This window comes from Gordionus sp. m RMFG-2023, chromosome 1 (genome assembly GCF_954871325.1).
Source record: "Gordionus sp. m RMFG-2023 chromosome 1, tfGorSpeb1-WG-v2, whole genome shotgun sequence".
Lineage (NCBI taxonomy): Eukaryota > Metazoa > Nematomorpha > Gordioida > Chordodea > Parachordodidae > Gordionus > Gordionus sp. m RMFG-2023.
In genome coordinates this window covers 12079504-12093727 of record NC_088775.1, presented here as the reverse complement: position 1 = coordinate 12093727, position 14224 = coordinate 12079504, and the positions used below count along the sequence as shown (strand labels likewise).

Genomic DNA, 14224 nt, shown 5'->3' with positions numbered 1-14224 from the left:
TGGGAGTAAGGGAGGGGGGCACACTTTTATATAGCGCAGAAGCTAATAAATTAAATATAAAATAAAAGCATAATAGTTGTGTCCTAGCGCCTATTTTTAATTTGTTCTTAGAATTCTATATAGCTGCTAAGATTTTTAAAATTCTAAAAGCTGTCAATATATAATGTGGTTATTTATAATTTATATTAAATAAAAAAATTATATTTTTAAATAAAATGTTCTGTTCAGAATTAGCAGTAATTAAGATGAGCTAGGATGCCGCCAACAAATAATAATCTTAAAAGGAGAAAAACTTTCTTTTAAAAAAACCGATATAAGCATGAGCAGAATGATAGATTTCCGAAATGTATCATATTGAAATCTGAAAGAACATGGGGATAGGAATATGATATAATGGAGTAACTCAGTGAAATGAGGCCATCGCTAGAGCCGTTAGATATCTAGTTTTTAAACGTCTCGGTTTGAGCCGATTTAAAACGGCCAACTCAATATACTAACCAGAAAAATATTAGCAAGCCTGAAGATTTTGCCCATGGATAGTAAGGATTTGGACATCTTTTCGATGAAATTAATATTTTAGCCAAAATAATATTTCGTATGTCTTGATATTTCGCTAATAGATGTCCTAACCTTTATGCCATCTATGAGCAAAATATCCAGACTTGTGTTATATATTTCTTTTGAATCGGTAGGGTTGACTTTCCTATATATAAATATGGGCCCTTAGTCATGCATTGATTATCTATTTTAAAAAAATTTCCAGATGTTTTTCCGTAGAATATTTATCTTGTTTTGATTTATTTAAAAAAAATATATATAACGTTTCCATTTTATAGGAAAGGATAGGAGACTAAGGAAACGCTTTTCTTAGTTTTTGTTAATTCACAGAAAACTAACTAAGGCATCGCATTATATTCCGACAGCTAATTAGAATGCTATAAAACAGCTAAAACTAACGTATTACTCATAGATGTGGCAGAAAAGTTTGGACATCAATTAACAAAATCTCGAGGTTTGCATAATATTTTTTGCTAAAATATTGGGTTGGCCGTTTTTTATTTATAACTAGTGGTTTAACGATACTATCTAGAACGAAATTTAAGAACTTAATCTGAGAGAGAAAAACGATAATTAAAGTGTAAGGTAACTAAATAAATAAAAATCGAATAGTGCATTATTCGTATTTCGAATTATTCTAATAATGCGTTTTTCAAAAAATATTATACTAAATTATATACTATCAAATGCAGGGTAGGAACCCGAATCAGGGTTCAAGAATTTAAGAATCAGAAGAAATTTATAAGAGAAACTTAATCGTAATCGATATTCTGAAGAGATCTGAAGTCCCGGGTTGGTCTCAAAATGTTCGACCAAACAATTTTAAATTTCTAAACCTAAATTTGTGTTCACAAACCCTGATTCAAATGTAAAAATAATGATATTGAAATATCAGTATTTGCCAATATTGATCGGATTGAGGTCAGTATATACTTTTCAATAAATTGGCTTATTATGTATATATAATAATTATACTTTTTCATTTTATACATAATTTCTTAATAACAATAAATGTAAAGAAAGGATTTTAAATGTTTATATTATTTTTTTGTCAATTGCGACAAGGATAGGGATTTAAAATGTCTAACAAGTCACTCTCAGATTCAGTTATATAACATTGCCCATATTTTAAATAAGAGATAACTTGGGGGGAGGGGGGTAAAAAACTATAATTATTAATTCATAATATGCATTGCACCAAATATGTCATGCCTAGACCTGTGCGCCGCCGGTATTTTTATTCACGCCGGAAAAGCGCCGATTGAGATCAGAGGCGCGAGCCCGCTCGCCGCCGATTTTTATTATGGCAGCGGCGCGGCGTGTGTAATTTTTAGAAAGCATATTAATTATATTTATATATTATTTAAATTTGAATACTAACATTAATAAAATTAAAATATGAATTGTATTCTATTGCTATATATAATAGGCTAGTGTATATCATTATTGTATTCTATTGCTATATATAATAGGCTAGTGTATATCATTTAAATTCATTCATACATCATATTTTATTTCCACAAACAATTCATATTAATTATTTTTATGGACTTGCACGTTTTAAACCACCCTATATACAATTATGAAATAACAACATCATAAATCAAGTTATGTCTGGAGGTACTTTGGAAATCTTAATGAAAATAAGAAAAGCACAATAATGCCTGATTATATTTATTGTGAACCTTGTTTAAAATTGTTGAAAAAAGATGAGGAAGATTCGTATAAGCATAATTCATTTTCACAGTAATTTATTTTTTTAAGACTTATATTTATATATATTTTAGTTATGAAATAAAATGTTTTAGTAAAAATATAAGTACAAGTAATCTATCTAGGCACTTAATTAATTATCACAAACTATCAGAAAAAATGAATAATAATAAATTTATTCAAAGTCTAAAAATATTTTTAAAACCAACAGCAAGATGCAGCAACAATATAAAAAATAAAAAATGGCTCTTACGTTAGTATTATAGTTTATTATTATTCATTTAAAATTTTTAACTGGTTTGTTAAATTAATTTTATTAAGCTTTATTTTGAAAGTTCAAAACAACTAAATTTTTAGTTTATTTATTGCCAGCTCTATTTTGATATCTTTTTAATATATAAACTTAATATATGATTTATTAAATTAATTATGTAAAACTTTATTTTGAAAGTTACTACTAAATCAAATTCATAATTTGTTTCATTCCAATACTAATTATTATGTTTTTAAATGTCTTTTTAATGTATAAACTTAATATATAATTTATTAAATTAATTATGTAAAACTTTATTTTGAAAGTTAAAACTAAATCTAATTTATAATCTGTTTCATTCCAGCTCTAATTATTTTGATATTTTTTAAATATCTTTTAAATGTTTAAAATAAATAAGAAATCTAATAGGGCGAAATTATGTTTTGATGTGCTGCTTAGATTTAATGCCACTTGATTCTATAAACAATAAAGGAATGACAGATTTTCTAAAGGTTTAAAATTTATATAAAATGATTATTAAAAAATAAATTGCCTAAAAAATAGAAATATAAGATAATTGATTCCTAGTCAGAATTGCCAAATAGGACAACCATTCGTCGGGGTGCGCTAGACGATGTTTAACTATCTATAAAGGCCCATGTTTTAAATTTAAATGATTTTGGACCAAAATTTTGTTCTATCACTTTTGATTTATGGACCGATTATTTCAAGCGTCGAAATTATATCACATTTAGTCTTCATCATTTAGATGGAAATTTTGATTTAAAATATTTTACCCTAGCAACTAGAAAGTGACTCAAAAGCATACTGGGGAAACAATATTATCTGAGAGATAGTATTGAAGAGGAGTTCCATTTAAAAGCCAAAATAATACAAATGGTAACTGATGCTGGGGCCAATGTCAAAAGAAGCGTCAGATTAAGGAATTATGAGCATCATTTATGCTTAGGGCATGGACTTAATAATTTGGTTACAGTTGATGGCATAAAAAGTTACCAAAATTGATATTCTCATTAAAAAAATTAGAGAAATTATTTCAGCCCTTAGATATCGAGTAGATTTGGAATGTGAAATTGAGGCTGAACATCGTAAATGTCTGCAGTCAATTTATGAGACAAATAATATCTTGGATATTAATGATTCTGATCCAAACCTTGATGACCATTTTGATATGTCTGATGAATCGGATAATAGAAATGGCATTGCACCAACCAATCTAATTAATTCAAAAACTTTAAAATTAAATTGCCCTACCCGCTGGTATAGCATATATGCCAGAAAGTGTTCGCAGTGTAAACAAAATTCTATAAATAATGTTCTAAATAAAATAGGAAAACAATCTTTAAAACCCTTTAATAATGAATGGGATATGGTTGATGAACTTTACACAGTATTAAATCCATTCCGAGAGTAGGTGGAATTTCTTTGCTCCCAAAAAGGATCGACAATAAACTTAGGGTTATTATTTCGCAGTGATATAGAAGCTCTTATACAAATCAATAGATCTGATTGCTCAGATATTATATGCTTAAAAGAAAATATGGGAAAAAAAGCTTGAGTTTCCCATTACTGAACTTCGAATTATTTTATATTTTTATTAATAAAATTATATTTTAAATATTAGATATTAGCAACACTTGATCCCAGATTTCAAAATCTTAAAGTTGTTTCAGAATATTTAAATTTGAATTCTACGACATCATTGCAATTTTTAATTCGACATTTAAAACTTTTAGAGCATGAAAGAAATGCACAGAGTGAAATTCAAGTTGAGGATAATGGTCAAACATCAAGCTCTTATATAGCTAAATTAGCTTGTAAACATTCTCTTCCAAGTAACGATTATAACAATATTAATAATCTAGAACAAGAATGCCATATTTTGCTCAGCCAAAATAATATCCCAGAAGAGGACACATTAATCTTTTGGAAGAAAAAGCGACGGGAACTTCCTATGCTTGCTAATGTAGCTAGGAAGGTTCATTGTATACCTGCACAGCAAAAGATCCATTGCTGGATTAATACTCAATGCTAAAAGGACTTCTTTATGTCCCACAAATCTTGATAAAATACTGTTTATTCATGACAATTATAATTTTGATAAATCTGAATTCTTACTTATTATATTTCATACTTTATATTTTGCTTGCATTCCAAATTTATTTTAATTATAATAAAAATCAATAGAATATTTCTTATATGTGTTGGATGACTCTGATCTGAGTAAAAATGCAATTCCTTAGATTTCTGAGAATGAGAAAATACATAAATTTAAATTGGAGTGAGACAGGAAATAATTTAAGATCAATTAAACTATGTTAATTAATTATAAAAGATCGCCCAAATAAATTATAAAAAATGTAATACATTAATTTATAAATTAAATTCAAATAAATTGATTTATAAATTAAATTCATTTAAAAAAATTTTAAAATAAATATTGCGCTGCCACCAACAATTTAGTAGATGGCGGCTAAATCGGCGTGCTGCCGAACGCCGATAAAAATTTTTAAAAAACAGACGCTGTGATTGAGACATTGGCGCACAAGTCTAGTCATACCCATGAGAGATGGGTAATTTCAAAGTGTCTTTATATCTTGCCATAAAGATAACCCAGCCCATAAGCAATTTGTAAATAAAAAAATTCTGGGCATAGGCAGAGCCTTGCAAATCTTTCATTTTTGGTAAAATGTTAATAAGCAGTTCAGAAAATAAAATACCCTTCTTTTTTTGAATATGAGCTGTCAAACTTAAAATATTGAATCTATAAATAATATAATAATCTCAATAAAACAAGTTATTTATGATATGATCCAATTAATAGGAGTATTCAGAATTTTGCCAAGGGAGGTAGGAGGGCACTAGATTTTCCCTCCATAAATTTTATTGGAAGTATTTAGGTCAACTTATTTGGCTATATTAAATTTCTATATAAATAATTTTAGGTTATCATTTTTTTTGTAAAAAAATTTTTTCTAAATGAATTAAATCTATTTTTAATGTTATTAACTTTTACTAATTTTTCTTTCAAAATCTAATTTATAATGATATATTGTATATTTTTTGGGAGGGATTAAAAAAATTTTAAAAAAATTCCCCCCCCCCCCTTGGTTACACACCTGACTTAATATAGATACAAACAATTGATTTAAAATGTTTATGAAACCAAAATTGACATTAGGAAAAATTAGATATAGATTTAAGAATGTGATAGCCAGAAGATTAGTGAAAAATTTTTTTAACAGTCCAGACAAGTGTGACAATTCTTACTGGACCAAGGGAGGGGCTTTACATATTTAACAGTTATTTTTTTTTGATAGAAAATCTATTGATTTCTCAATGAACTTAGTTCAAGGATAGAAAGCAAATCAAAATCAATTTAAAAGATTGACAGACCAGTGAAAAAATTGTAGCTAGTACAATGTTAATTAATATAATATTTAATTCTTTTGACACATAAATAATATCAATATCTAGGTAATTTTAAAATAAGAAAAGTTTATAAATAAAATATAGAAAAATTTCCTTTTTGAAAACTAAAATTTAATAATTAAATCATCAAAAATTTACCAATTATATATTTAATATTTACCTAGAATTAGTTGTATAATGTTAGAAATATCAAAATCCATATGTTGTAATAATTTAATGTCATAATAATTTCCTAAGTCTTCAAAATCATTTGCCAAATTATTTACACTATTTTTTTATAATAAAAGTATGATAATAGATTCATATTATACTTATTTATAATTCGTTTATATAAAAGTAAAAAACACTTTTCACTTATTAAGTGAATAATATTTGATGCTAATTTTTGAATTTTTATGATTAATTGGTTGTCATCAGACAGATCTATAATCTATATATAAAAATGATATGTAATTTTTTTAAATTATCTTTTTTACGTGACATAATTCAGGAATTAATATTTTTGAAAATTGATATTCATCAATTTTGGTTACATCCCTTTGTAGCTAAATTTATTGTCAAATAAATTTATTTATATTATAAAAAACTTTAAGGAAACATTTTTCTAGCATTTCCAAAACAATAAAAATAGATTCATATTGATTTGCTTCAATTTCATAACAGCATAATTTCTTACAAATATTAATAAAGATAATAAGATTATATAATACCTTGCTAGTTAAATTTTTTAATATATTTGCCAAACCAATTACCACGGTTGTAAATTTATAATTACTAATATTAATAAGAGATTCCCTTAATTGTTCAATTAAATATCTTGTATGATTAGACTGAGCTCCAGATATAAGAGGAAGCTAGTATAACAATATGCATATGGTAAAAAAAATTATTATCACCTGTTCTTCAAATTTATTGAGAATCAAGCTTATCCATTCAATTGGTTTCTGACTATTCATAATTTTTATTCATACATTATTTTGGGAAATTTGAATAGGTTGTGCACTCTTACCATAAAATAAATGACATAATATTTGACTGTCGTCTATATATTGACTGTTCGGTATTAATTCCTACATTCAATTGAATTTTTGGATTTTATGAAGAGTCATATATATTATTTGATTGAATTATTCGAAATTATTTCGTCAAAATTTATCGTATATATTCGACATTATTTGTAAATATTCGAACCTATTTGTAAATATTAAAACTTATTCAAATATTTATTTTATGTAAGTAGGAACATGTTATTTTTTTTACTATATTTTTTCGGTCTATAATAAATGACTTTTAAAATTTTAAAGGTCTAATTTTTCCAGATTTTGGAAAGATCCATAAAGGTAGATACTCCGGAGATCAAGCATATAGTCCAGTGGGATATCTATAGATATTGATATTCCGGTGAGAGATTAATCAGCAATGGATTTGATATGGGTAGCTGGGATCCGTCAATATTGAAAGGGAAATGATATTGTTTCTCTAGAGATCAATCGTACCATGGCAGCTAATATTGATGCTCTTTCGAGAGATCAAAATTTTGATTGGAGGGAGAAGAGTGGATGTTAGAAAAGGGAGCAGAACACGATAAAGGTAAATGGAGATCAAAGACAAAAATTTATTAGGAGATTTACTATACCTTTATCAGATGTAGGTCAATTAATGAAGAGGAAATGTAGTGATATAGAAGATATATGTATAAAGATAATATTGATATATGATTATATATGTATTTATAATATCGGGTAATGTTTAACTGCCTAACTTTATTATTAGAATGTAGAAACTTCTATTATATATTAATATATCCTATTTTATGAATTATCATGGTTGTATAATAAACGAATGAATTATGAATTCTTTTATGCTATCTGATATGTGAAATAATATCATTTATTGTGGTATCTGGATGATGACACTATCTATTGACCATCCAAATAAATTTTAATAAGTGTTATGATATTAGAATTTGATTAAAATTGTCCTTTTTACTTTCGTTGATTTAATCTTCCAGTTTTATTTTTTTACATAACATTTTTGGTAAAGCTATTTTAACAAAATATTTGGTTTTAAACGTTAAGGATAAGGACAAATAACATTTTATTTTGTTCAAAAATGTTAACTTAAACTTTTTATTTTGCTATTTATTTTATTACTAATTATATATTTTGTATATATATAATAACTTTATTTTTAATTTTATTTCTATTGTATAATTTTTTATATTTGTGTTTTAAATAAAGTTAGGCTGCGTATCACTTACTTTAATAAACCTTACTATAAAATAAATAAATCTAAATCTAAAAGAGGCTTTTTAAATTCAAATCCTTTTTATATTTTGGGATTAATTATCGTAGAAAGTGAAACAAATCTTGTTTCACATTTAACCGACTGTGAGGTGTTAATGTAATTTTTCTTAATAGATTCAAGATTTATTGTTTAATAAATTTTAAATCATTTATGATTGAATGATATTTTAATTTTAATGTGTTTTAGGTTAGATTCATGTGCGATCTGATCCGACGCAATTAAATAACTGATTGATTTACAAAAAAATTTCAGAGATCGGGTTTTCTATATTGTTTATTTTATTTTTAATCCTATTCATGATATTATATGATAAAACTTATGAATATTAAATTTAAATATTAGTTCATATGTTGAGTGAAAATTGGTATAATTAAATAAGAATGGAAAAATAATAATCATTTAAATAAATTTACCATTTTTGAGTGATTAATTTTGATCCACCTAGTTCGTATTTACATGAACTTATGTTTTGGTATGATCATAAGACATACCATAAACTTAAAACAATAGCCAATTCTGTCAACAACCACATAAATATTATGTTAATCAAAAAAATATATTCAATTAAGAGCTTTTTGTGATGGATTCAAATTTGCAAATTTTTTAAAAATCCATTGGGCCTATGTATTTTTGAATTATATTCTTAAAATTTAATTAAAAAATTTAGGCGTATTATTTTTTTTTATCTTAGAGAGTAAATAGTTTTATAAATATCTAAACATTTAGGTTAACTTAGCATTGAAATTGAAGAAAAAATAAAAAATAGTATAAACTTTAAAAAAATTTTGAAAATTATACAAAAATTAAATTTTTATTTAAAAAATCAAAATTTATAATTTATTTGTTTTCGACTTATGTTTCATTTTCTTTTTTGGGTCAACAATTATTGGATCATTTGAACGCAGTGACGTCCGCGTAGCTATGGAAGAATGAGATGAAGTTTTTTTCGTACTTTTCCCATGGCCGCCCTTAAATTTAGGCGGCAGATCTGTCGGTAAATTTTCATTTACTTCTTTATTACCTTCTGTTGCCAATAACGCTTGCTTTTCATCCTCATTTACATTCTCTCCCTCGATAGCCATCTGCGAATAATTTGCCTGACTACTTGCTTCTCCTATATTTGACACCGTGGATGGATTCAAGGATTTTTCTGAGCCGGCATTCTTTTTTCCTTTTTTTATTTTAGTCTTAATTCTTTTTCCATTTGCTCCCACTTCTTTATCATCACTAATTTTAGGGATTATGTTATCATCGGGGGAATCATCTTCCACCTTTGGTTGATTAGTTTGTTTCACACTTTTAATGCTAGTTTCGGCATGCGAAGAAGTAGATTGTTTCTCATTCGACGTTTTTCCTGACTGTGATTGGGTTGGTTGAAGTTTTTGGCAAGGATCATATACGTTTTTTACATAATGTTGACTTTGTTTATGACCCGAAAAAAGAGGATTTTTACGAAAATTAGAAAGTTCATTTCCTTTCGGTACATATCTAGATATATATTGAGCGCTCAAATGTTTCTGTTTAGGGGAGAAAAAGGACATTTTATCTGATTTCTCGTTGCGGGCTACATCAAATTCGATTCGAATCATGTGCTCGATACGATCATTAGAAAACCAGGCCAATTTCTGCATTAGGGTTTTGATGCGTTGCTTATTTTTATCCTTAAAACAATTGGCTATCAGTGTACGATTAAAAAAATAATCGAATGCCTCAAGGATTTCTCTCGACGTTATATTTATTGGAACGACTGCGTTTTCATTTTGTTCCCCTTCCTCTTGGTCGTTGCTGGACTTCTGCGTATCTTTACGATTAATTTGTAAATGGATCTCGCTATTCTGGAAGAAATCTTTCATCAAATCCCTACAAATGATAGCTGTATCCACTAAGATTAATACGAAAGAATTGTTGAAAGGATATTTGCTTCGATAAAAAGAAAATATGATGGAGGTCAGGGAATGATAGCGCAATGCGATCATTTCTAAAATCTCTAATTCTTCGTACGAATAACTCTTAACTTTAATATCTTCTATTATTTTTTGAATAAATTTGACTAGTATGACGAATTGAATTGTCCCAATGTCGGGATTGCAAGCGTTGGCCACGAAATTCCATAAGGAGGCTAAGAAAGAATTCACAAAAGTGTTTTCGATGTTTATTTCTTTTTTGATGTATGCCAGATTCGGATTAAGATTAAGGAGCTGTAAATTCATTTTTAGGTTATTTTTTGAAAATTATGAAAGAAAATGATATATATAAATAATGCTAAGATCCACTTAAGATATATTCATAAAAAAATATCCCTATTAGTGTTTAAAAAAAATCAACATATTAAAGAAATGAACTGAATAATATTTTATAGATTCTATATTGGCATATATGGTTAAGAAATAAATGATTGTTGTGAACTTTAAAAATAAATTTTTTAATCAGAATGCTAGTTTCCATTTTTAAATTATGAAAAAAATATGATTAAAAAAATATCCCTTCTATTAGTGTTTAAAAAAAATCAACATGTTAAAGAAATGAACTGAATAATATTTTATAGATTCTATATTGGCATATATGGTTAAGAAATAAATGATTGTTGTGAACTTTAAAAATAAATTTTTTAATCAGAATGCTAGTTTCCATTTTTAAATTATGAAAAAAATATGATATTATGTTGTTATGTTTTCCCCACCTGTGACACAGTTAAAAAACTTATCCTATCTTTTAGATTGAAATGTTTGTTAGGCCTAAATTAATATTTGCTCGCCGATTCAATAAATATGTGCACTGAAAAAAAAATAGGCCATTTAAATTTTTTTTTAAAAGGATTAGTAGCGAGTCGGCACGGATCTTTAATATGAGATATAATGGGACAAAAATTATTGCGTATAATTAACCTGAACAAATTTCTTATTATAATTCTTATTTTATTATAAATTGGTTTTTTGTTAAATTATATAAAATATTTATTTGATTATAATATAAATAGAAAGTCACTAGGATAATTAAATATATAATAGGTCATAGGAAAATTCAACTAAAAAATATAAATATAAGTTGCATTTATTAATAAAAATTATTTATTTAAATCAAAATTTTGTAAATGTTTTCACAAAGTTTAGTTATTATAAAATAGAATAAGTTAACATGAAGTATAATTTGTTAAAATTAATTTATAAGTATAAAATATATATTTAATTTTCGATATAATATTTATCAAAATCGGAACATTATAAACTTTGAATATAAATTCGTGATGGAGTTTTCTGTATAAAGTTATTTTGTAAGTTCCCGTGGTATCAAAATAAGTGAGAATTTGAATCTCAATATTAAATCTTATACCTGGGGGATTCATTAAAATTAAATAGTCCGATTTAACCGGAAATGTATTTTAGCATGTGTGGATTACCTAGCCTATAGATTTCAAACAATTTTTCCTCTGACCCTTGCAATACTCTTAATTTATTAAATTTAAAAATACACAAAATTTTAGCTAATTTGTTTAAAGTGGTTCTAATTATTTAAATTAAAAATCCCAACCCCACACCCCCTTCTATGGAGAATTTAAAATAAATTCAGAATCTTCAAATGAATATTCCGAATAATTAGTTTACCAGAAGAAAAAAATCAGGATTTATATTTTCGAGACCTTGCGTTTGCTATTAGCTAGAACTAATTTGAGGCGATATTAAAAATACAGATGATTCAATATTTTGGCTAGGAAAAAATATCGCCTAAGCCCCGAGATTTTACTAATATATAATGTCCAAACCTTTGTGCCACATATGAGCAAAATATTCAGGCTTGCATAATATTTTTCTGGATTAAATATTGAGTTGACTTTTTTTAAAAATCTATTCAAATCGAGCCATTTAACAATACTACCTAGAAATTAGCCACTTAATTTGTTTGCATAAACCACATTATCTTTACCTTTCATTATACATGGTATATTAACTAATATATTATATATATGTTAGCGGCAATGTGTTTTTCCAACAATGTGTCATTTTTCCAACTTTAAATCATTTTTTGAGCGAGTTTATTATATTTAAAAATCGGGTTTTACTGGAAATGTATTCCACCATGTTTGGCACACCTACCTATTAATTATAGGCAATTTTGGAACTTTTGAACTTAATATAATTTTATTAATTTTTCCATAGATTTTTATATAAATTATAAAAGACTCAAAGGCTAATGGCAAAATTGTCTACAATTAATAAGATAAGTATTCTGAACATGCTGTTATACATTTCTGTTATAATCAGATTTTTAAATTAAAAAAACGGGCTCAAAAAATGATTTAAAGTTAAAAAAATAACACATTGCCGCTAACATAACCACTAAAACTAAGAATAAAATTTGACACATAAAATTAATGATGGCTATTTTGACTAGTCTTATTAAATGACGTGATTTGGGTCGATTTTTTAAAAATTGCCCGATTAAGATTTTAGCCAAAATAATATGTAAACCTGGAGATTTTTCCCATATGTAGCAGAAAGGTTTAAATCTCTATTTTCCAAATCTCGAGGCTTACTCGTATTATTTTGGTTAAAATCTTAATGGCCGTTTTTAAAAATCGGCCCAAATCGGGTCGTTTTACAAATTTTGACACCCTATTGGAAAATATAAAAAGGCATGTTTCATTATTGTAAATCTGGATGGAATGGCCATGTAAATTAAACCCATCATTTATCCAACTACGTATTTTATTTGTTAAATATATATTAATTATGAATACCATGTATAATAAATACATGATTATATACTTTTCAAAAAAAAATAATCTTATATATACTGGTTTCTGTCAGCGGTAGAAAAGAAAAAATATAAATTAAAATAAATTTTAAAATAGTAATAGAGCAAAACTCGCCAACAAATAAAACTATAATTTATAGCATGTTACGATCATAAATATTCCATATAAAGTATTGTACTTATATATATCATATCTTACTTCCAAGTTTTTATAAATTAATATTTCTTTCTTCTCGCGTTCTTTAAAAATTAATGAGATATTTTTCTTAAGGAAACATCTTCATATTGAATCTTAATAACTCACGTTTTTAACCGAAAGTTAGAATTATACTAGAACTATACTTTAATATTATTCAAAATGTTTTTTTTTTAAAAAAAATATCTATTATTACTAAAATTAGATTTACTATTTTTTTCATTTGCGAAATATATTTTTTTATTAACTTATAAAATATTGAGGTATTAATTAAAATTTAAAGGATGAAGAAATTCTTCTTGTTTTGCGTGATAACACTTGCACTAATCATAGGATGCAAAGTAGGGCCCCGTTGTCAGGGGTAGAAAGGCCTCGAAAGATAAATGACACCGCGAAATTATAACCAAATGGATAAATATAGATAACGGTTCGTGTTAATATGTTAGCCAGTTTGTCATGCATTTCCACATTATGATTGATTGCAAGAGTTCTGCTAGCTGGAAACCCATTTTATTTTACCCAACTCGACTGGTAGAATTAAGGTCTTTTCATAACCCGAAAAATTATAATAAACTAATTTTCAACGACTGATTCAGCTCGAAACACAAAATTAAAACAAAATGGTTTTGGGTGTTAAATAAATTACGCTGTCAATCCACCTAATAAATATTAATTTAAAATATAAACCTTTTTTTTCGAGAATCTTTAAAAGAAATATGCAAGTGTTAATTTTAATCTTGTCGCGCCAATATAATTTTCATAAAGCGCTAGTAATCCTTTTCTTGTGGATTTAATTTGTGGTAGCTACTTTTAACAACACTTGTAGTAGTAATATACATATTAAAGCACGAGGTAAAAATAAAAGAAGAAGTTTTATGAGTAATATTTATAAAGAATATTCAAAATTTAATGAAAAATAGAATTTAAATTTTGGAAAAATTTAGATTTCAAATCAGATATTCGATCAGAGTAAAACACCTAGCTTATTCCAA

General features: G+C 26.3%; 1 protein-coding gene across 1 annotated transcript in view; it reads right to left on the bottom strand.

Annotated features, from left to right (window-relative positions):
• Window positions 1-6316, bottom strand: part of LOC135931588 (neurofibromin-like) — a 45323-nt gene extending 39007 nt beyond the window's left edge. The window contains exons 1-2 of the mRNA XM_065468816.1: window positions 6289-6316; window positions 6138-6244 (exon numbers count right to left, since the gene is read on the bottom strand). Coding sequence (XP_065324888.1) covers window positions 6138-6177 — 40 coding nt within the window. The 5' untranslated portion in view covers window positions 6178-6244; window positions 6289-6316. The remainder of the gene's footprint in view (window positions 1-6137; window positions 6245-6288) is intronic.
• Window positions 6317-14224: the final 7908 nt, after the last annotated feature.